Genomic DNA, 22,705 nt, shown 5'->3' with positions numbered 1-22,705 from the left:
CCATTCTGCCATGGAAATTGCTGGATGACCTTGGGTCAGTCACACACTCTCAGCCTTGGCCCTGGCAGTTATTTGAATGGGAGAGCTCTGAGGAATACCAGGATTGTGATCCAGAGGCAGACAATGACAACTTCTTACACTGCAGGGTAGCCACAAGTCAGCTGTGACTTCACAGCAACATAAACACAAATACACACACACACACACAATATTACATTCATTCATACATATACAGGAAGATCACAATCAATATTGTTCCAGAGGCCATTTTCCCTTTAAGACAGTGGGAAAAGGTTTCTGTCAATGCAATTCTTACTCTCTTGTAAGTCCATTTAAAGGTTAGAGCACAGTAACTGTCCATCTGATTGCAGTATAAATCTGTCATATTTCAAAGGTCCTTCTGTGCATGAGGGCAAACAATATGGCAAGCCAGTTCTCAAGCCTTACGCAGGAATGCTGTATTTACTCTGGTTCTAGAGCAGTGATGGCAAACCTTTCTGACTGAGTGCCCCAAATTGCAAAACCCAAAACCTAATTTATTTATCAAGGAGTGCCAACCTGGGCAATTTAAACCTGAATAACTCCCTTCAAGCAGGAGCCAGCCTGCTGTAGCCTCCCAGAAAGTCCCACATGTTCACCCGGCGCTCTCTCGGCATCTCCCCTGCCACCCTCTGCAAACCTCTCCCCGGGCAACAGTGACCTGGAGCACAGGCAGTGGCGGAATTCCAGTGTGTAATTTACACTCTGCCTCTCTAGCAAGACCCCTTCCCCAGGTTTGGCGCGGAAAGGCACGGTGAAAGTAGAAATAAGGGTGGGGCTTCTAACATTTTCGAATAAAACCCATTGATTATACCTCCAGAGAACATCCCACCCACGAGACTAGCCATTGCAAGCGCTTACATGACAGTTGTAGAGTCCAGGATAGTGTCACTTTCGTAGTGCTTGTGGCTACCAGTTGGTTTTGTAGGGTTTTCTCCCATGGTCGTAAAGCCAGGCATCGGAAGCTGGAGTTCCCTTTGAGCAAGCTGGGAATGAAAGACAGTAATGGGATGTTACTGGTGAGTTAGTGCAATCGGCTGGCAGTGAGCATCATTAATCACTTCGAGGACCAGAAAAGGTCCTACAAATCTCTGCCAAGTTTGGAATATTTATGCACGCTCTCTGAGATTTTGTAGATAAGTACACCTGCAGGAGCCTACATCGAGCAGAAAATCCGAGCGTGCTACTTATCCGCCAGTTTTGTAGAGTCCTTGTTTGTTGTAAAGCTGTCTGGACCGGGACTTCCATCCCTCGGCTAGGGATGAAATCCACGGCAAAATTCTGGGGTCCAAAATGTCATGGCAGTTGCGGGTAACGGCGGAAGGACACCAGACACAATTTCGGGTTTTGTACTACTATGGAACCGCATTGTTGTAGGCGTGATTCGCGAACGGAATGTCGCTATTCAATTGTCTTGGTGGTAGTTGGTAGTAACAACGTGAAATACTGCTCTAGGGTTCTGTTCCGCTTCCGCCTCGCCACTTTGAACGTGGTAGGGCGGCGACGGGCGCAACTTCAACAACCAAAAAACGCTTCCAGAACTTTGAGATGATTGGGGTCATGTGGGTCGGAGACCACCTTAACGGGGGGGCGGAATGGAGACGGTAAAACATGTTGAATAAACAGCCGTACAACTTGGGAGCCGGAGGGATGTAGCTAGCCATGGAATAAAATGGGCTTGCTTTAGAGAATAAGTCTACCACCACCCATAAAACCGCGGTTGCCATGACTTTCGGCAAATCTAATAAAATCCATGGAGATGACTTCCCATAGCGTGGAGGCTACCGGGAGAGGTTTCAATAGTCCATGGGGCTTCCCGATGGTCGGCTTCTGCAATAAACCGAAAGCAGCCTTTTACTGGCGCCTCATCGTCTTTGTGCATTAAGTGCCACCAGAACGTCATGGCTAAATGCAGAGCTTTCAAAAGCCAAAATGTCCAGTCAATTGGCATTGTGGCAAGTTTAAGAACCTGTTTAAGGAGGGGCACGACCAACATTCCCCTCTTGCCAAACTCCATTCTCCAAACGCAATTGGGAGTCTCCTTCGCCGCTGAGGCTCGCAGCCCCGCCTCCCAGTTCCCGCAGGAAAGCCGAGAGACGAGACTGGGAATGGGGTGGAGTGGCAGCGGACGCGAGATCGGGTGACAGCCAACCCCAACTGGGAGGGGGAAAGAATACGGGAATGTCTCGCAGGCAGCTCCACCGGGTAGGCGAGCTAGCCAGTTTGTTGGTTTTCCTAGGAAAATGGACTGTAAAAGAGAAACGAGAAAAGAAATCGCCCAACGGTTGTTTTATGGACATCTGAGGGGGGTGTTGAGCTGCCAGGTTTTGCGATCCCACCAACTTGAAAGGGTGCTTAGCCCTCCCAGCCAGTGGCTTCAAGTGAGAGTGCTACTTTGATGGCCGCAGCCCTTTGTCCCCACAGTCCAGTTGAGTTCGGCACCAGAGAATTTTAGGACAAATAAGCAATACCGAACCAGCTCTACCATCTTTATTTTCGCAACAGGCTGCCCTCTAAGTGCTTTGTCCGAGGTATCCACGCGAACCACAAACGGAGATCTGGGTCAGGGTGTTTAGGATAGGTTCGAGGTAAACGCAGATTTTAATAGTTGAAAGGCTGCTTGACACCCTCAGACCAGGAAAGGGGGGGGCCCCGGCTTACGGGATAGGATCTTTACCCTTAGCGTAGTGAGGTCTGTGAGAGGGAGAGTCAGTTCAGCCAATTGGGGCATAAAGTCACTTTATAGAAATTAGCAAAACCAAGAAACGACTGGAGTTCTTGCGTTGGTGAGCAGGCCATTGAGGACTGCTTCAATTTAGCAGGATCCATTGTTAAGCCTCACGAGATCCGTAACCTAAATAATGGAGGTCTGATGAAAACAGATTTGAGAGTTTGGCAAAGAGAGAGTTGTTAGCTGCCGCTTTAATAATTCTAACCAATATTTCATGCTCTTCTATGGTTTTAGAGTAAACGTCATCTAAGTATGGCCAACAACCTCTTTGTACAGTAAATCATGGAGAACTTCGCTGATATGTTTTCGATAAAAGTCTGGGGCCCCACTTAAATCTAATGGCATTATTAAATATCCAAACTGTCCAAACTTTGTGTTAAACGCAGTCAGGTGTTCATAGCCTTCAGCAATTCTGACTTGTAGTAAGCTTCTCTCTCAAGTCCAATTTAAAATGCGCCTTGCCGGTGCATCTTAAAAGGTCCCTTTGATCAAAGGCATGATATTTATTGGACAGGGAGACCGCATTGAGACCTCGGAGCACTCCAGCAGCCGTGACCATCTTTCTTTTGGACAAAACAAAACGGGAGCAGCGTGCGTTTGGTAGCCGATGAACCCGCGAAAGCAAGGTTCTGTCCAAGAAGGCACGGTTCTCCCTCATGTAGATTCTACCTTGGGTAGTTGTGCCCCTGGTTGTATGACAATTTTACAGTCAGTGTTCCTGTGGGTGGCAATTGATCGCAGATTCCTGCTCCTGAAAACTCATTAGATCATGATATGCAGGTGGGATGCCAATGAATCGAGCACCACTGAGGAAGCCAGGAGGTGTATCAGGACGCGGTTTTCTCCCCAATTCATGTGTTCCACCGCAGGGAGGGTCAGTGACCCAGGGATCCGCTCTTTCCAAATGAACTTTGGTTCATGTAACAATGAATCAAGGCATGCCCAAAACTATGGAGTGTTTGAATACTGGCCAAAATAAACTAATTTTCCCAATGGTCGGGCTAGAGGAGAACCGCTTTCGTTTTGTATCAGTCAACTTTTCTTCCCCAGGGGCTGGCCGTCCATTTGGGTGAATTGCATGGGCGTAGCCAGGGTAATTCGGGCCAGACCCAGCTCCTCTGCCACCTGGGGCCGCATTAAGCTGTGGGAGCAGCCGGAATCCACAAGGGCTTCCAGGCTATAATGCGAGTGTGTTTAGCTGGGTTGGCTGTGAATGCTTGAACAGTAAATGAGCGCTGCCTTTCACTACCGCCAGGAGTCACCTACGTCCATGGGGCTGAAGAAAGGTTAAACAGCTGCTTCCTCCTCTGTCAGCCGTAACCGCTAGACGAAGCCTGTGGAGGCGGCCCACCTGGCGCGGGTGGTTTGGCAGACGGAGTGCGCCGGAGCTGGAGTACGTTGGTTTTGTTTCTTGGGACAGTTGGCTGCCACGACCTGGCCTCCGCAGTAAAGACACAACCCCAGTCATGACGCACGAGGTGGTTTCGTAGGGGCGCTGGGTTTGACTTTGGTGGGACACAGTAGTGGTTTTCGCTGCATGCCTCCTTGACGAAGGTGATTCCAAACGAGACGCCACTTGGGACCCCAACTGATCCAACTTGCAATAGCACGGAACCCGAATTAAAACACCGCTTCACGAAGCTTCGTCAGCCCACAGCATCCGAGAAGTACTGCGATTTCCGCGCGCTCAGGCCACTCAGGAGTAGCTTCTTCCAGCAGCCGCACGAAATTCATCGGCAATTCTGCAAACGGGCGGTTGCCTTCCTTGCTGGATAGTTTTGATGGTGCTGGATAGCTTCATCTTCGCCTGATCTTGCTGGCCTAAGGCTTGGGAGGAATGTGGGCACTGTGCGAGAGTCCTCATCCTGCAAATCCAAAGAGTTGACGTAACCAGTCGGCTGCTGCCCCATCCAGGACTGAACCATGTCCCGTGATTTTTCGGGCCAGACCGTATAACCATCATAGCTCCTCCAAGTGGGCATTGAGTTGCAAGATGAAGCAGGGAAGTTACGTCCCATCAAAACGGGCTGGTATCGGGGTCAGTAGTAGCCCCGCTCGGACGGCTCTGGCTTCGCTGGAGGTGGCTGCGCTGGTTGAGCAGGTTGGGCAGGCAGCTGTTGTAACGGGGTCAACCGGGCGCTGGCGTGCGCTTGGCTAGTGGCAGGACCCAGGTACGCCGCCCTGGCACCGCCTGATCAGTAACAGCATATGACTCCAACTTGGGGCTTCCTGGTCTGCTGCCTCCTTAGTTCCCTCTCCAACGCAGCCAGCCCCTCCTTGGCGCAGTCATCGCATCCCGGTACATGCAAGGCAGCTTTCTCGCTCCACTTAGCCAGTTCGTCCCGCTGCATGGGCTTCAGTGAGCTCGCTTTATGGCGAGAGCTCCGAACGCCGCTGCCGTTGTAAATCCAGTCTGAAATGTTCCAGGACTTATCATGGACTGACAGATTTAGTATATTGTTTGAGCTGGCTTTGGCGCACGGGGTCCAATCCTCGAGCTGGACTTCTCTTACGCTAAGCTGTTCCCGTCCCTCTGCAGGTTTTCATTTTGTTGCAACTGTACCTGCCTTCCTCCCATAGCCATGCTCACGGTTCCATGCCGCTTTGGGTATCTCGGGTGAGTCGCTCTACCTCTCATCCCAGTCCTCTCGATGGGAGGAAACCGTCCGCTGAATGCAGGCTTTCCTCGACTCTTCGTCAGTCTGGAAGCGACATCGGAGACGCCAGAGGCTCGCGTTCTCGGTGGCACCTCAGGTGCGTCGCTGGTCCGATTAGGGGGCCCGATTGGGAAGCTGCACGGACACCCTCCCAATTCCAGGTTTAGTCCGTGTCCTTGACGGGCCCCAGTACAGCCACGGTGGCCCCGGAGCATCACCAAAATACGAGTCCAGGAACGTTCAATGGATTCCTGGGTTGCCGATGAAAGGTGGTCAGTTTCTCCGCCTCCTCCATGACAGGTTGCACTGGAGGCCTGGTAATCCACACCGGTAAACGGGTAGAGATCCGGATCCACAGCATGCCGCATCCATAGACAGCTCAAATCCATCATGGAAGTCCCCATATCGCCGCCATCGCCCCTGCTCCAACGTGAGTAAAGGAAGACTCGTGCTGATACGAGGACGGAAAGAGCCACCAGCGAGGCCTCAAGCCCTGCCGGTTCCTCCAGATCCAGAAGGGAAAGGTCGAGCCTCGTGCCACCACCTTCCAGTAAATATCTTTTAGGATTGGATCCCTATTGTGAATTATACTAAACAAAGAGCTGCTCTCATGCAGTTGTCAGAATATTTGTAACATTAAGATATTGAACTTATATGTGTGCGCGCGTGTGTATGAATTAATGGAATGCAGTACAGTAGCTGTAATTTAAATGTAAATATTAGGAATGGTACATATGTTAAATTAAAAGATTGTATTTATAAGATTCCAGAATAAAGATTGGTAGAAATTGTTTTAAGATTAAAATGTGATGTTAGTGGGAAGTGAAGTACCGGTAGATGTATTTTACTTTCTTTTTTTCTTTTTGTTTCTTGTTCTTGACAGATTGTATATAGATGTTTTATATGTGAGTTATATGATATTTGTTGTCTTGGAGTTGATTTGTGATGTTTTGTTGATAACATTTAATAAAGAACTATTAACTACCAAAAACACCGAGACCTGTGGTGTTCTTGGCTGACTGGACCTGAAATAGCCATAGTGACCCCTGTGTCAGGGATGCGTCTCAGAGATTGAGGGGCATTCCTGGCTCGATGCAAAATACTGATGGTGATTGTATCTAGTTGATTGAGATGCATTCCTACACCAATGCAACAGCTGAAAAATATATGTAACCAGCCTGTTACCATTATGTGATGGGGCATTCTTTCCTTGATCTCGCTGTTTTATGGTTTCACACACTAGATAGATAACTGGGCTTACCCCTGACACATTTGGTTCTCATGGGAAATGGGATGCTTCTGTTTCTCTGTGGGGGTAGGAGGCCCGGTGGGTTTATCTCTATCTTTTGCTGACCTTGAGAGCCTCAGCCCTACAATCACTTTTTCTCACTTTCTTTGGGAGAATGGGAGGGGGGGGGTTGGTTCTGAATAAAGGGGGTAGCAAAAGCCAGGTTTGCCAGATTGGATACTTCATTGCCTTCCAATAAATAATACTCCTGATCATCGATCCAGAGTCCATTTATTGATTCAGGGTCCGAGACCTAACATTAAACCACCAAAGAACTTCCCTGACCAATTTGACATGCTGTTCCATGGTTTCCATATATATTAACACATCATCTAAATAAACCACCACCCCTTTTAATAACAATTTCATGGATCAGGTTCATGGATACCCCTGGGGCCCCCCTCAGTCCAAATGGCATACTCTTTTCTCCATCCTGAAGGTAGTCTTCAAGAAAGCAATGCCCGCTTTACCAATCTTCACTGCTGTGGAGACTTACTCATCGGTCACTGTGCGTTGAATTGTCTCATCCTTCAATCACTCCACCTGGGTTTAGGCTTGTGCTCTGAAACAGACCCCTCATATTTATTTATATCCCCACCCTTCTCCTTGGGTTCCCAAGGAGAAAAAGATGCAAAATTCTGGCCACCATCCCATCCTTCCTTGCCAGCTTAGGACTTCATCCTCAAGAAAATGATTCTTGGAATTTCAGGAGTTCTGCACAGTGGTTTGAGTCAAGTGAGTAGTTTCACTATGGTTTCATGGAGAAAGGAGACAAGGAAACGAGACTTGTCACATGACCCCTGGGCACTGCAAAGAACCTCCCCAGTAGCTTCCTTTTCAACTTTATGATGCCACCATGACCCCTTCCTTCTCACTACAAATGTGCTATTTTGATCGTGCAGCTGAGGTGTACATGCTGAGTTCAAACCAGTTGCAAACCAGTTTAGTTGTCCTAAAGACCTTCGGATTGTTGTTTTCCAGATGACCAGGACTGTTCAACCACAACAACACAATTTTTTATCAGCTTCTAAGTGTTCATCAGAGTAATGAGACAGAGGTAAGAAAACAAAACCAGTGGCACCTCAAGGAATAACAACTTGAATTCCCCTATGAGCTTTCATGAGCCAGAGCTCATGAGGGAATCAGAGATCATGAGAGAGGAAAAAAACAAATTTTAATGGTCTAGAAAAAAAAGCACCAAAGGGTTTGTATCCATCCCTAGGGAGAAGAGCCATAGTCTTTATTATTTTTTGGGATCCACAAACACTTGTGGTCATAGGCTGAAAAAGAACCACCCACTGTGCTGTCAGGATCCTGTTGCTGAGAATGGTTATGAAGTTGACCAAACCGTGTTGGCCCTCATCTTAGAGGGCTTTCAACATTGGCTAGCTCTTGCATCCAGAGAGACCAGGACCTCCCTGGGGAAACGTGCATCAGGAATAATCTTTGTCCTTTCTCTGATCAAGACTGATCTCCAACAGGCAGAAAATTAAGTGGCAAGACCAGTAGTGGAAAGCAATAAAGTGACTGGGTGACTGTTCCCCCAGTAGCAGGAGGAGGTAAGGAAACTGGGAAAACTGGAAGATATAAACATTCACCTAGAGCATTTCTCCACCCATTTTTCCACCCAGATAATGTAAAACCTGGAGTGACCAGAGACATGGGTCTTCAGTACAAGCCAAACAGCAAGAGAATGAACCCGAGTTGGCTTTAGGGTTTGCATCCTGTTTTATGGTTTTGTGGGGTGACTGTTGTGGGGTTTCCAGGCTGTGTGACTGTGGTCTGGTAACTTTTGCTCCTAAGATTTCGTGAAATTTTGTGGTGAAACGTTAGGAGCAAAAACTACCAGACCAGAGCACGCAGCTTGAAAAACCCACAACAGCCTGTTGATTTAGGCTGTGAAAGTTTATTGAATTGCATGACTTCATTTATGTTGTACTTTCAAAGAATGTGTTGGTTATAAGCTGGTTATTGTATTGCATTTTGATGAGATAGTGCATATATTATTTTCGATCTCATTAAGATTTAGGTTTTGTAAATATATATTTACTATGTCTTGTAGTGCACTGCGTCTTTGAAAAACTAATTGAAAATTAATTAAATTATAGTCAAGGCTTCAGGGTTTCAAAATCCAGAAAAGTGTAGCTTACAAGAAAGCACTTTGCAATCAGCTAGTGATTTTCTAGCTTCTACGTAGTTCCTTATCTGCAATACTGATTACTCATCATTCCAGCAGACTGTTATACCACACTTGCTACATTGGGTATGTCTGAGAAGGAGAATTTTTGCCTCACTGTGCTGATAAGATTCTTCTACAAATCAAAAATTTTAAGGGCAAAAGTAGCTTTTCTTCCACTATGAAGTTATGGATCGTTCTTTTGTTATCATAATGGATCAGAATGAATGATAGTATGAAGATATTTTCTCCTAGTAGCACAACCTCATGTCTAAGAGGAATAGTGCACCTGTTCTCTCCTCAGAGAGTTCATTCAAAAATCATACAACTTTTGGCACAACTGATACAATTGGGGAAGGTGAAATCCATTAGAAAAGTGTTGAATGCTACACTGTAGGATAATAGATGTAGGATAATAGATAATAGATTAATACGTGTAGGATAATAGATTAATACGTAGAAGATATGATTGTTAAGTTTTCTTTGTAGATTAAGGATGATAATGTTGGACATCCAAGAGAATGTAACGATGAAAGTTAGCTTCTTAATTTATATTAATTGAGATATCAAAAGATCAAAGATCTAATGTTGAAGGAGAAGTCAATCTTATAAGTTTTGCTTCTGTTCTATGTCTTTTTATTCCCCCCTCCTCTCCCTACCTCCGCAACCTACACTCTCGATTTCCCTTTCCCTTCGTTCATAACCAACACAATTGTTTCGAACGTATAAATAACTATAGATTTTATTTTATTATTAAATGAATAGTAGCAATATACGGATTATGGAAAAAACGTTTAACATTAAATGAGTGAATGAATTGATAATGCTAATGAAACGGTAGTCTATGTACCAAGAAACTATATAAACTAAACTTGTATAGATTTATCTTTATGTTCTTTTTACTTCTTCTCTCTTTTTAATTTTGTAACTTCTTTTAAGCTTTCAATAAAGTATTTAAAATTTAAAAAAAGAAAAGAAAAGTGTTGAATGCTAAACACACATACACACCACAGTTTCTGAACATTTTCGTCTCTCTCTCTATAGGAGAAGCTCTGAATGAAGACTGACAACCTCACCTGTGCCACCACGTTCATCTTGGTGGGACTCACCAACGACCGTGAGACACAGATATTGCTCTTTGTGATCATTCTAGTCATCTATGCATTGACCCTTGTGGTGAACTTAGGGGTCATTCTGCTGATCCAGGTGGACTCCCACCTCCACACGCCCATGTATTTCTTCCTCACACACCTCTCGAGCGTGGAGATGGGTTATGTTACCAGCACTGTCCCCCAGATGCTGAGTCACCTTCTGATGGGTTATGGAGGATTGTCCTTTGTCAGATGTGCACTTCAGATGACTGCCGCTTTCGCTTTAGGTTGTTCTGAAGCGCTTTTGGTGGGTGTCATGGCCTACGACCGCTACTTAGCCATCTGCCATCCCTTGATCTATGCCACTGCTATGGGAAGAAGGCGGCAGGTACAGCTGGCTTCATCCTGTTGGCTAGGTGGTTTTTCTGTTGCAGCGGTTTGCGTCAGCATCACCTTTCGCCACCACTTTTGTGGTCCCTGCCACATCAACCACTTTATCTGTGAGGTCCCAATGGTGGTGAAACTGGCATGCGACGTCACCCACATCACAAAAGCCTTCATTTTTCTATTTCCAGGGCTGGTCATCGTGATACCCCTGTCAGTCATCTTGACTTCCTACGGGCTCATTTTCTTTTCCGTATTGCAAATGAAGTCAGCCAGTGGAGTGCGCAAGGCCTTGTCGACATGCTCGTCCCATTTATTGGTGGTCGTCCTGTTCTATGGCACAACCACACTTAACTATATTATGCCCCAGTCAGGAAGGTCTCCTGATGTAGACAAGCAAATTGCAGTGCTGTATGTTGTGGTGACCCCCCTGCTGAACCCCATCATTTACACTCTGCGGAACAAGGATGTCCATCAGGCGATGACCAAGGTACTGCACAGATCGGGCTTTGCCTTGAAAAGGTGAATGTTAATATTGGCCCAAAGGGTCACCTGTTGAAAGGATGGATCTTGTGAATAAGCACCTTGACTGGTGGATGTTTACAATGAAGATTTGGTCTCTGTACAGCATTGATATTCACTCAGGGTATCTTTTGGATAACACTATCTAATAACCTGAACAACACCGAGGACCAGTAGCTCAACTATTTTTTTAAAAGGTCGGGTTTTTATCCAACCCTCTGCTTGGTAAAACTGGCAAAAATGCAGGCTTCTGAAATATGGTTGTTGTGTGTTTTCTGGGCTGTGTGGCCGTGGTCTGGTAGATCTTGCTCCTAACGTTTCACCTGCATCAGTGGCTGTCATTTTCAGAGGTGTATCACAACGAGAAGTCTGTCGCACACTTAACAGACTTCTCTCTGTGATACACTTCTGAAAATGCAAGCCACAGATGCAGGCGACACATTCAGAGCAAGATCTACCAGACCACGGCCACACAGCCCTTGAAACCCACCAGTTGAATCCGGCTGGGAAATTCGACAATTTCTGAAATATGTTTGTGATGCCATCAAGAGAAAGAGTCCTCCTCCAATCTCCTTGCTACCTTAAGCTGGATTACAGATAGAATGACAGGGGTTTATTATTCCTGTTTATGGCGCCATATGTGGGGGAGTTGTATAAAAATAAGTCAATTTTGGCAAGGTATTCATGTTGAAATGAAAAGAATTTGGGGTTATGAATTTCTTATGAAAAAGGAGATTTTTATGTTCAATATGAGAGCATCCTTTGTAAAACCAGAAAGTGAAAAATTAACTCTATGTGATCTCAGCAGCAAGAATCTTAATACCAATTCCAAAGCCTTTATTGGCATTATAAATTACAGAGTTAGTAAAAAGGGGCAATTATCTACTAACTGAGACATTAAAACATTAAAATACATTAAAACAACGTTGGACATTCACAACCACGCCTTGTAAACCGCACACATAAAATAATTTAGCCGTTACTACTATGTAGGCAATGATTGCTCCTCACCAAATAGTGCCTCAAAAAACTTGCAACATTCCCACATACAAGACCACAGGAACCGTTGAGTAGAAAATTCATAACAGATGGTAGCCTGACAGCGTTTGAGCTCTCTATCAATAGACAAATGTACATAGAGCGTAACGACTCGACTATTGGACATTCCAATAGTACATGTTGAACAGTCTCAGCAACGGCCATATTACATTGACATAACCTGTTAGAATCTTAATAGCCAGGAATTGGAAATCCGAGGACCTTCCAATGTCTGAAGACTGGCAAATAGCCTGCTGGAATATGCTACTGTAGGTGAATTATCAACATTGTTAAAATATAAAAACTTGGAAAGGCTTTTTAAGGATTGGAACCCTGTTGTGAATTATACTAAACAATGTTTGGAGAGCCATTTGGTCTTTTGGTTATGGTAGTGATGTGCTGTAAAAACACATTATTTCTACCGTGTTTCCCCGAATATAAGACAGTGTATTATATTAATTTTTGCTCCCAAAGATGCGCTATGTCTTATTTTCAGGGGTTGTCTTATTTATCTGTGTTCTGTTCGTCGGGCATGCTTCCAAACAAAAACTTTGCTATGTCTTACTTTCTGGGGATGCCTTATATTTTACACTTCAGCAAAACCTCTACTACGTCTTATCTTCAGGGGATGTCTTATATTCGGGGAAACAGGGTATTTGACTGGCTGAATAAACGACTGGAATATGCTGCTGTCGAAGTGCAAATATGGTACAGTAGCTGTAATTTAAATATAAATGTTAGGAAGTGTATATATGTTACATTAAAAGATTGTATTGGTAAAAATCCTGAATAATGTTAGGTAGAAATTGGTTTAAAGTTAAAATATGAGGTTAGTGGGAAGTGAACTAGATATATTTTTCTTTCTCTTCTTTCTATTTGTTTTTGTACTTAACAGATTATGTGCAGATGTTTCACATGTGAGTTATTTGATATTTGTTGTATTGAAGTTGATTCGTGACGTTTTGCCGATAAAATTTAATAAAGAAATATTAACTACAAGAAAGGAGTCTCCACCCCTTTCTGGGTCAACCCAATCTGAGCATGGGGGTTACATTAGCTGCTCACTTGGGGTGTGTTCTCACCATGCCCACTTAATGCCAGAAAGTGCCCGGCTTGGCCTGCCCCGCCATTTCCGACTGCCCTTCTTCACCAGGTAGCATTTTTTCCCCAAAGGGTGACACTGGCCGAATTCCCACTGAAAATTTAATCTAGATACAACCAAGTTTCAAAAGAATCAGCACCTTTTCATCCAGGTTCCAACATCCTCACTGCAGCATGTTTCAAGTGAAGACGTCCAGGCCTGCCCCTTGGGGGGCGGGTGCTGCTGCTGTCAGGGGTGCGATTGTTAAGCTAGCAGCCCCAAAACTTCAGAGTATCTTTAGGAGACCCTCCTGATGATACCACCCAGGTTTGGTGAAGTTTGGTTAATGGGGGCCAAAGTTATGGACCCTCACATGGACATTTCCTATTAGCTCCCTGTAAGGTTGCGTTTCAACCTTGAGGTGGCTCCTGCTGTAGATTCTGGCGGGGCGCCCGGAATAGTTATCAGTTGATGCTTTCTTGCCTGTGTGAAACTGTCTGGGTGGGTTTCTGTGTGAGAACCTAAATTGTTTACTGTTTTCTTGCTCTTGGCGGGAACTTCTCTGAAGCCCTTAAAAGCGGCTGCTTGTGTGTGGGGGAGTTAGTTCCTGCATTGCCTGTTACTGACTTAGAATGCCAGCTCAATAAAGAACTTAATACAGTTGCTTTTGACTGGAATTTACTGGTTCGTTACACTCCCATTGGAGTGTTTTTTTCCAAAAAACAAGCAGGTCCAGGAAAATCCTGTGATAAGGGGTGGGAGGAGCACCAGAAACGAGGCTGATCCGTGCTCCCTGGTTCGGCTGTGAGGAGATCTCGAGGGAACCTGGATATTTCAGGTGACTATCCCAGGATTAATCGCCAGTGAGGATATCACCACTGAGCACAGCGCTCCCTTGGCAGACCCCCTCCAACCTGGTTGCTACCTTAAGCTAGAATACGAATAGAATGGCAGGAGTTTATTATTCCCACTTGTGACAGTCCAGTATATGAATGAAATGGGGACATTGGAAAGTTAAGTTCAGAGGTTCAAAGAGCCATTCGGAATTTTGGTGATGGATGACGTGGCTGTTAAAACACATTATTCCTACTCGACTGAATCTGTCTGCTGATCCTGGAGACACTGGAACCCAAGGGGGTCACATTTTAAGTAATCAGAACTACAGATTCTTATGATTTTGAAGCAGTTCTTTATTGGGAAGGGCTTTTTTTTTTAAAAAAAAGGATTTTAAAAATATCATTACATCAGGCGCTTCAGACTCAAGAGGCTAAAGTAACAATCAAACTGTAAATGATTCAGAATACCCAAGGGAGTGAAAGGGTCCTTGCTGAGAAGGTTCATATTCTTTGTTATCTTCATGAATCCTGAAACAGTTGAGATGATAGCAGGCTCACAAACTATGTTGCCGTTTTCTACAGCTGAGAATAATCCGGAAGCTGAACACGCCAGTGTGGGCTGACCCTCACCTAAGAGGGCTTCGCATATCGGCTGGAGGAGAAATTCTCAGGGTAATTCAGAATCTGAAATCCAGATGACATACCTTGCATCCATCTCAAAGGTCTCCAACATGTCTAAGATAAGAATGGCCATCTACCTGAGGCCATAGATAGTCACTGTTGTTCAAAGCAATGAGTGCTCAGCTAGAAGGACTATTTTTCTAGCTCAACCTATAAAACCCAGTGTTCGAATCCAGGACCTCTTTGAGAAAGATGAACATCAGAAATAAGTTCTGTCTTCCTACATGAGACTTGAGTCTGCATCAGGAGTAAGTATGCAACTTACTTCCAACAAGGTATGGATATAGGGCCTATATATTTTCTTGAAAAGTGTCTGATATTATGAAGGCTTTAAAAACTTACAAAGAAAAAAAAAGAAGTAACACAGAGAAAACATTTCACAAAAGGGTTCCCGATTTTGTCCGTAAGGCTTAACGCACTTAAAAGATAACACCCTTGCTCTCTAAATACATTTCTAAAATTAATTCTTAATTATTACGACTAATGTGCCTCTTGTTTTTCTCCCAATGTATCTTTTCTCTTAATCTCCTATTCCTCAAATTTGAAAAGCATCTGCTCATTTTCTTCTGTGTTACACAAAAAGTCTGTCAGGGGTTTCGTATGGTCTGAAAATGTATATAAGGTCTTCTCTCTAATTCATGATTTTAGTTTAGCTATACATTTTGACTGTTTGTACGTGGAGGCATTACAGTTTCTGTAGCTCCTTGTGGGTTGTCTCCAAGTTCAAAGAAAGTGACTTTACCACGAACTGAATATCTTTAAGCATTTTCAAAATAAAAGAGACTCTGTTAGCTCAACACATCTACTTAAAAGGCCTTCACCAGTTCCCACAGACAGATTTATGGGTTTTTGATTGGGCTCAAAGCAGAGGGAACTCTCAATGGTGGCGAACCTTTGGCACTCCAGATGTTATGGACTACAATTCCCATCAGCCCCTGCCAGCATGGCCAATTGTAGTCCATAACTTCTGGAGTGCCAAAGGTTCACCACCAAGAGTTTATCTTATTAACTTTAAAACAGCAAAAACGCTTAGAGATCGGAATGTTAAGTGGCACATTTCCAAAAGTAAAATAATCTGATATTTTTGTCTGTTTGCTAACAGGGGAGGGGGTTGCATCATCCCTCCTTTTGTTAGCAACATCATTTTCATTGCCACTGTCAATTCATCTCCTTCTTTTGCCAACTTCCATTTCAAAGCTTTTAGTTTCAGTTTTGATACCCTACCAAAATATGAGACAGTGTGTAACCTCAGCTTGTGGGTTCTGTGGGGCAGTACTTGGAAGGAGTTGCAAAGAACCAAATTTAAACAAAACAGTTTACTTCTCTTTACAAATAACATTAAACATCAACATTTAACATTACAATTCAAGGTCCTGTTCAGGTTGCATTTCAAGTCCTTCTAGTTACAGTCTACTGATACTGCCAAGTCCAATTCTTCTTTGCAAGTGGGTTGGCTCCTGAAGACTCCAAGGGCTTGATGAACAGGATGCAACATGATGAAGGTTTCCAGGAGAATTCTCACCCATTACAAACACAAAAAGAAACCCTTAACAAGGTGTTAAGGGCTTATAGAAATCAAGGTCCGAGTCTGGTAGCCTTGTCTTCTCCAAAGAGCTCTGCAGCCTTTCTGCTGCTCTGAGTCTCCACCCCCCTTACTGGTTCAACCCATTCTGGGCATGGGGGTTACAAGTGCACTTACTTTAAGTAGCAAAAAGTATACAGTGAGAAGGGAGGCAAAAAAGATAGAAGTAGAATTGAGGTTACGTTGAAAGAAAAAAGAGACTGAATTAGCTATTAGCTCAACATATCAATTTAAAAGGTCTTTATCGGTGTTCACGGACAGGTTTATGGGCTGTCGCTTGGGCTCAAAACAGAGCCCGCCCACAATCTTATTAAGTTTGTTGTGATTGGTCGTTCTGGGCTGTTATGATTCTCCTCCAAAAAAGCAAAGCAGTTAGAGATCGGGATGTTAAACAGCATCTTATTTCCAAAAGGAAAATAATCTGATATTTTTGTCTGTTTGCTAATAGGGGTTGCATCATCTTTTGTTTTGTTAGGACCATCATTTTCATTTTCTTTGTTAATGAAGCAATCGAAGGTAATCAGTTCAAAGAGAGGAGCAATTCCACACTGTTAAATTTTCCGTTTAGAAACAAGAGAAAGGAAAGTTCTTCAGTATTAAAAAGAAAAGTAGAGGGAGTAAAAAAACGCAGCCTTGTTGCGGCTCTTTGCAGGAACTGGAAGTCACTCCTAATGGCTCAGAATAAATGTTTAGTGTGAGATTTTCTCCTAGTAGCACAACCTCATGTCTTAGAGGAATAGGGCACTCATTTTCTCCTCAGAGGATTCTGAATCTAATAAGATTCTTCTATAAATCAACAATTTTGAGGGTAAAAGTAGCTTTTCTTCCAGTATGCAGTTAGGGATCATTCTTTTGTTAGGATAATGGCTCAGAGTGAATGTTTAGTGTGAGGAAATTTTCTCCTAGCAGCCCGACCTCATGTCTAAGAAGAATAGGCACCTGTTTTCTCCTCAGGGAATTCATTAAAAAATCATACAACGTTTGAAACAACTGATACAATCGGGGAAGGTGAAATTCATTAGAAAAGTGTTGAATGCTAAACACACACACGTGTCCAGTTTCTGAACACTTTCTTCTCTCTCTCTACAGGAGAAGTTCTGAATGAGGGCCGACAATTTCACCTGTGCCACCACGTTCATCTTGGTGGGACTCACCAACGACCGTGAGACACAGAAATTGCTCTTCGTGATCATTCTTGTCATCTACGCATTGACCCTTGTGGTGAACTTAGGGGTCATTCTGCTGATCCGGATGGATTCCCACCTCCACACACCCATGTACTTCTTCCTCACACACCTCTCGAGCGTAGAGATGGGTTATGTCACCAGCACTGTCCCCCAGATGCTGGGTCACCTTCTGATGGGTTATGGGGGATTGTCCTTAGTCAGATGTGCTCTTCAGATGAATGCCACTTTGGCTTTTGGTTCTGTTGAAGCACTTTTGGTGGGTGTCATGGCCTACGACCGTTACTTAGCCATCTGTCATCCCTTGATCTATGCCACTGCTATGGGAAGAAGGCGGCAGGTACAGCTGGCTTCATCTTGTTGGCTAAGTGGCTTTTCTATTGCAGTGGTTTGTGTCAGCATCACCTTTATCCACCCCTTCTGTGGTCCCTGCCACATCAACCACTTTATCTGTGAGATCCCGATGGTGCTGAAACTGGCATGCGACGACACCCGCATCACAAAAGCCATCGTTTTTGTATTTGCAGGGATCGTCATCCTGATACCCTTGTCAGTTATCTTTATATCCTATTGGCTCATTTTCTTTTCCGTATTGCAAATGAAGTCAGCCAATGGAGTGCACAAGGCCTTGTCGACATGCTCGTCCCATTTATTGGTGGTCGTCCTGTTCTATGGCACAACTACTCTTAACTACATTATGCCCCGGTCAGGAAGGTCTCCTGATGTTGACAAGCAAATTGCAGTGTTGTATGTTGTGGTGACTCCCCTGCTGAACCCCCTAATTTACACTCTGCGGAACAAAGATGTCCATCAGGTGATGACCAAGGTACTGCGCAGGTCGGGCTTTGCCTTGAAAAGATGAATGTTAATATTGGCCCAAAAGGTCACCAGTTGAAAGGATGGATCTTGTGAATACACACCTTGACTGCTGTGTGTTTACAATGAAGATCTGGTCTCTGTACAGCATTGATATTCACGCAGGGTATCCTTTGGATAACACTGTCTAATAACCTGTTCAACACTGAGGACCAGTAGCTCAACTATTTTTTTAAAAGGTCAGGTTTTAAAAGGTCAGGTTTTGCTTGGTAAAACTAGCAAAAATGCAGGCTTCTGAAATATGGTTGTTGTGTGTTTTCTGGGCTGTTTGTCCATGGTCTGATAGATCTTGCTCCTAATGTTTCACCTGGAATATGCTACTGTAGATGAATTATCAACATTGTTAAAATATAAAAACTTAAACAAGCTTTTTAAGGATTGGAACCCTGTTGTGAATTATACTAAACAATGTTTGGAGAGCTGTGTGGTTTCCGGGCTGTATGGCCGTGTTCTAGCAGCATCCTCTCCTGACGTTTCACCTGCATCTGTGGCTGGCATCTTCAGAGGATCTGATAGATCCCCTGAAGATGCCAGCAACAGATGCCACAGAGGATCTATCAGATCCTCTGAAGATGCCAGCCACAGATGCAGGCGAAACGTCAGGAGAGAATGCTGCTAGAACACGGCCATACAGCCCGGAAACCACACAGCACCCCAGTGATTCCGGTCGTGAAACCCTTCGACAATACAATGTTTGGAGAGCCATTTGGTATTTTGGTTATGGTAGTGATGTGCTGTAAAACACATTATTCCTATTTGACTGGCTGAGTAAACTACAGAGAGCAAAGTGGCAGAAAGTTGAAATGGTATTTTTTATTTGTAAGTATTTATACCCCATTTCATACTAACACATCGAATCAGCTTAAATAAATTATTTTTTTTAAAAAACCACAATATAAATCACCCATAAAATAGCAAAACTACAATTTAAAAAAGCCTTAAAATCAAACCAACCGCAACCTACCCACTCGCTAGAACGGAGTTGGCGTTTTATGTCCTAGGAGGAGAACGTCCCAACACATCTTTACGCACTCTTTACTTTTGAAATAAAACATCCAAGAAATATGGTGACAACACCTTGGGATGCACCTGGCAGTCCTACGTTTGTGGGAATTGTTTAGAACTGAGAGGCAGCATCAGCATCAGAAGAGGTCTGTTTTGTATCCCGCTGTTCTCTACCTACAGGAATCTCAAAGCGACTTACAGTCACAGTCACATGGTCTCCCCATGACAGGCACATTTTGAGGTCGGTGGGCACCTGGGCAGGTACAAAAGACGGGCAGCAGGTCACGAGGAGAGACGTGCAGAGCTTCCATGTGGCACCCTGGCTGGTAGGGCTTCCTCGGCAGCGCCACACAGAAGCAAGGGGTGGGGTGGGGGTAGCAGGGGATTGCGTGTACCCGAGGAGGACTAAGCAAAGAAGGGTGGCAGGTGCGATCTTGATCTGCTCGTCAGCAGGAGCACCTTGAACTGGGACTGCAGCAGGCATGGCCATGACATCTCCCACGGAGTTAGTGTAACCTCTATCTGTGGGTTCTGTGGGGCAGAACTTGGAATGAGTTTGCAACAACAAATTTTAAAAACAAAATGGTTTACTTTCTTAACATATAACATCAACATTTAACATCACACTTCAAGGTCCTGTTCAGGTTGCATTTCAAGTCCTTCTAGTTACAGTCTTCTGATATTGCCAAGTCCAATTCTTCTTTGCAAGTGGGTTGGCTCCTGAAGACTCCAAGGGCTTGATGAACAGGATTCAACATGATGAAGGTTTCCAGGAGAACTCTCACCCATTACAAAAAAACACCTTGTTAAGGGCTTATACAAATCAAGGTCCGAGTCTGGTTGCCTTGACTCCTCCAAACTACATGAGCTCTGCAGCCTTCTGCTGCTTTGAGTCTCCACCCCTTTCTGGGTCAACCCATTCTGAGCATGGGGGTTACATTAGCTGCTCACTTGGGGTGTGTTCCCACCATGCCCACTTAATGCCAGAAAGTGCCCGGCTTGGCCTGCCCCGCCATTTCCGACTGCCCTTCTTCACCAGGTAGCATTTTTCCCCAAAGGGTGACACTGGCCAAATTCCCACTGAAAATTTAATCTAGATACAACCAAGCTTCAAAAGAATCGGCACCTTTTCATCCAGGTACCAACATCCTCACTGCAGCATGTTTCAAGTGAAGACGTCCAGGCCTGCCCCTGAGTATCTTTAGGAAACCCTCCTGATGATACCACCCAGGTTTGGTGAAGTTTGGTTAATGGGGGCCAAAGTTATGGACACTCACATGAACCCATTTCCTATTAGCTCCCTGTAAGGTTGTGTTTCAACCTTGAGGTGGCTCCTGCTGTAGGTTCTGGCGGGGCGCCCGGAATAGTTATCAGTTGATGCTTTCTTGCCTGTGTGAAACCGTCCGGGTGAGTTTCTGTGTGAGAACCTAAATTGTTTACTGTTTTCTTGCTCTTAGCGGGAACTTCTCTAAAGCCCGTAAAAGTGGCTGCTTGTGTGTGGGGGAGTTAGTTCCTGCATTGCCTGTTACTGACTTAGAATGCCAGCTCAATAAAGAACTTAATACAGTTGCTTTTGACTGGACTTTACTGGTTCGTTACACTCCCATTGGAGTGTTTTTTTCCAAAAAGGTGCATATACAAGCAGGTCCAGGAAAGTCTTGTGATAAGGGGTGGGAGGAGCGCCAGAAACGAGAATGATCCGTGCTCCCTGGTTCGGCTGTGAGGAGATCTCGAGGGAACCTGGATATTTCAGGTGACTATCCCAGGATTAATCGCCAGTGAGGATATCACCACTGAGAGTACAAGCCGCTCCCTTGGCAGACCCCTCCAACCTGGTTTGCTACCTTAAAGCTAGAATACGAATAGGAATGGCAGCAGTTTATTCATTCCCACTTGTGACAGTCCAGTATATGAATGAAATGGGGACATTGGAAAGTTAAGTTCAGAGGTTCAAAGAGCCATTCGGAATTTTGGTGATGGATGACGTGGCTGTTAAAACACATTATTCCTACTCGACTGAATCTGTCTGCTGATCCTGGAGACACTGGAACCCAAGGGGGTCACATTTTAAGTAATCAGAACTACAGATTCTTATGATTTTGAAGCAGTTCTTTATTGGGAAGGGCTTTTTTTTAAAAGGGATTTTAAAAATATCATTACATCAGGCGCTTCAGACTCCAGAGGCTAGAGTAACAAACTGTAAATGATTCACAATACCCAAGGGAGTGAAATGGTCCTTGTTGAGAAGGTTCATATTCTTTGTTATCTTCATGAATCCTGAAACAGTTGAGATGATAGCAGGCTCACAAACTATGCTGCCGTTTTCTACAGCTGCGAATAATCCATAAGCTGAACACGCCAATGTGGACTGACCCTCACCTAAGAGGGCTTCGTATATCAGCTGGAGGAGAAACTCTCAAGATGGTTTTGAGTCTGAAATCCAGATGACATACTTTGCATTCATCTCAAAGGTCTACAACATGTCTAAGATAAGAATGGACATCTACCTAAGGCCATAGATGGTCAAAGCAATGAGTGCTCAGCTAGAAGGACAATTTTTCTAGCTCAACATGAAGCCCAGAGTTAGAGTCCAGAACCTCTTTGAGAAAGATGAGCATCAGAAATAAGTTCTGTCTTTCTACGTGAGACTTGGGTCTGCATCAGGAACACGTAAGCAACCTACGCCCAACCAGGTATGTATATATGGTCTATACATTTTTCTTGAAAAGTGTCTGATATTATTAAGGCTTAAAAAACTTACAAAGGAAAAAAACAGAAGGAACACAGAGAAAACATTTAAGAAAAGGGCTCCCGATTTAGTCCGTAAGGCATAACACACTTTGTAGATAACACACTTGCTCTCTAAATGCATTTCTAAAATTAATTCTTAATTATTTTTTTAAATAATTTTTTATTGTATCATTTGAATATTCCGTTTCATATTAATACACTTCTTCATTCGTTTTCAAACAATACATTTTTCCCCTTTTCCCCTCCCCCCTGTATTTTCTTCATAGTTTTATCAAACAAACAGCAGTAAGTTCATTCTTTGCAATCTCTTCTCCCATATCTCCTCATTGATTCCAGCTTCTTTCATCCAGTCCACATATATTGTCCATATCTTCAAAATTTCGCTCTGTTTATCTTGCCACAGTTTATTTTTTGTTATCATTTCGAAAATGTCCAGTGCCACTTGTTCCCAGATGTATTGCAACCATTTCTGGATTGTCCATTTTTTCTTTTCTTTCCAGCCTAAAGCTATTGTTGCATGTGCTGCTTTGATCATTATTTTATACATATAGCCATATTTTTTATCCACCCTTCTATCCTCCATTACATTTATGAACATTAAGTCATTATTTATCCCAATATTAATCTTCACCAGTTTCTTGATATATAACATTACGGTTGTCCAAAATTTTTTCACTTCTATACATTCTATACATTCCGTCCACATATGGCTATAATATGCCTCCTGATCTCCGCATTTAGGACTGAGTCCTTTAATCATATATGCTAGTTGTTTTGGTGTTC

The 22,705-nt window shown here is 44.0% G+C and overlaps 2 protein-coding genes across 2 annotated transcripts; both read left to right on the top strand.

The window, feature by feature from the left end:
* The first annotated feature begins 8,142 nt into the window (after window positions 1-8,142).
* LOC125444365 (olfactory receptor 2D3-like) lies at window positions 8,143-10,892 on the top strand. The gene is made up of 2 exons (XM_048516774.1): window positions 8,143-8,274; window positions 9,936-10,892. Exon 2 carries the CDS (start codon window positions 9,948-9,950, stop codon window positions 10,890-10,892), a length of 945 nt encoding a protein of 314 aa, XP_048372731.1. The 5' UTR covers window positions 8,143-8,274; window positions 9,936-9,947.
* A 6,315-nt stretch (window positions 10,893-17,207) lies between these two features.
* LOC125444364 (olfactory receptor 502-like) lies at window positions 17,208-18,152 on the top strand. Its single transcript, XM_048516772.1, has one exon. The coding sequence runs from the start codon at window positions 17,208-17,210 to the stop codon at window positions 18,150-18,152; it is 945 nt and encodes a 314-aa protein (XP_048372729.1).
* The last annotated feature ends 4,553 nt before the right edge of the window (window positions 18,153-22,705 follow it).

Source organism: Sphaerodactylus townsendi, linkage group LG15 (assembly GCF_021028975.2).
Source record: "Sphaerodactylus townsendi isolate TG3544 linkage group LG15, MPM_Stown_v2.3, whole genome shotgun sequence".
NCBI classification, from domain to species: Eukaryota; Metazoa; Chordata; class Lepidosauria; order Squamata; family Sphaerodactylidae; genus Sphaerodactylus; species Sphaerodactylus townsendi.
The sequence above is the reverse complement of the archived record's forward strand: the minus strand, read 5'-3'. Positions and strand labels throughout refer to the sequence as shown.

What these genes read in the sequence shown, in the direction of transcription:
- LOC125444365 (XM_048516774.1), top strand. Translation starts at nt 9,948, where the DNA reads ATGAAGACTGACAACCTCACCTGTGCCACCACGTTCATCTTGGTGGGA.
- LOC125444364 (XM_048516772.1), top strand. Translation starts at nt 17,208, where the DNA reads ATGAGGGCCGACAATTTCACCTGTGCCACCACGTTCATCTTGGTGGGA.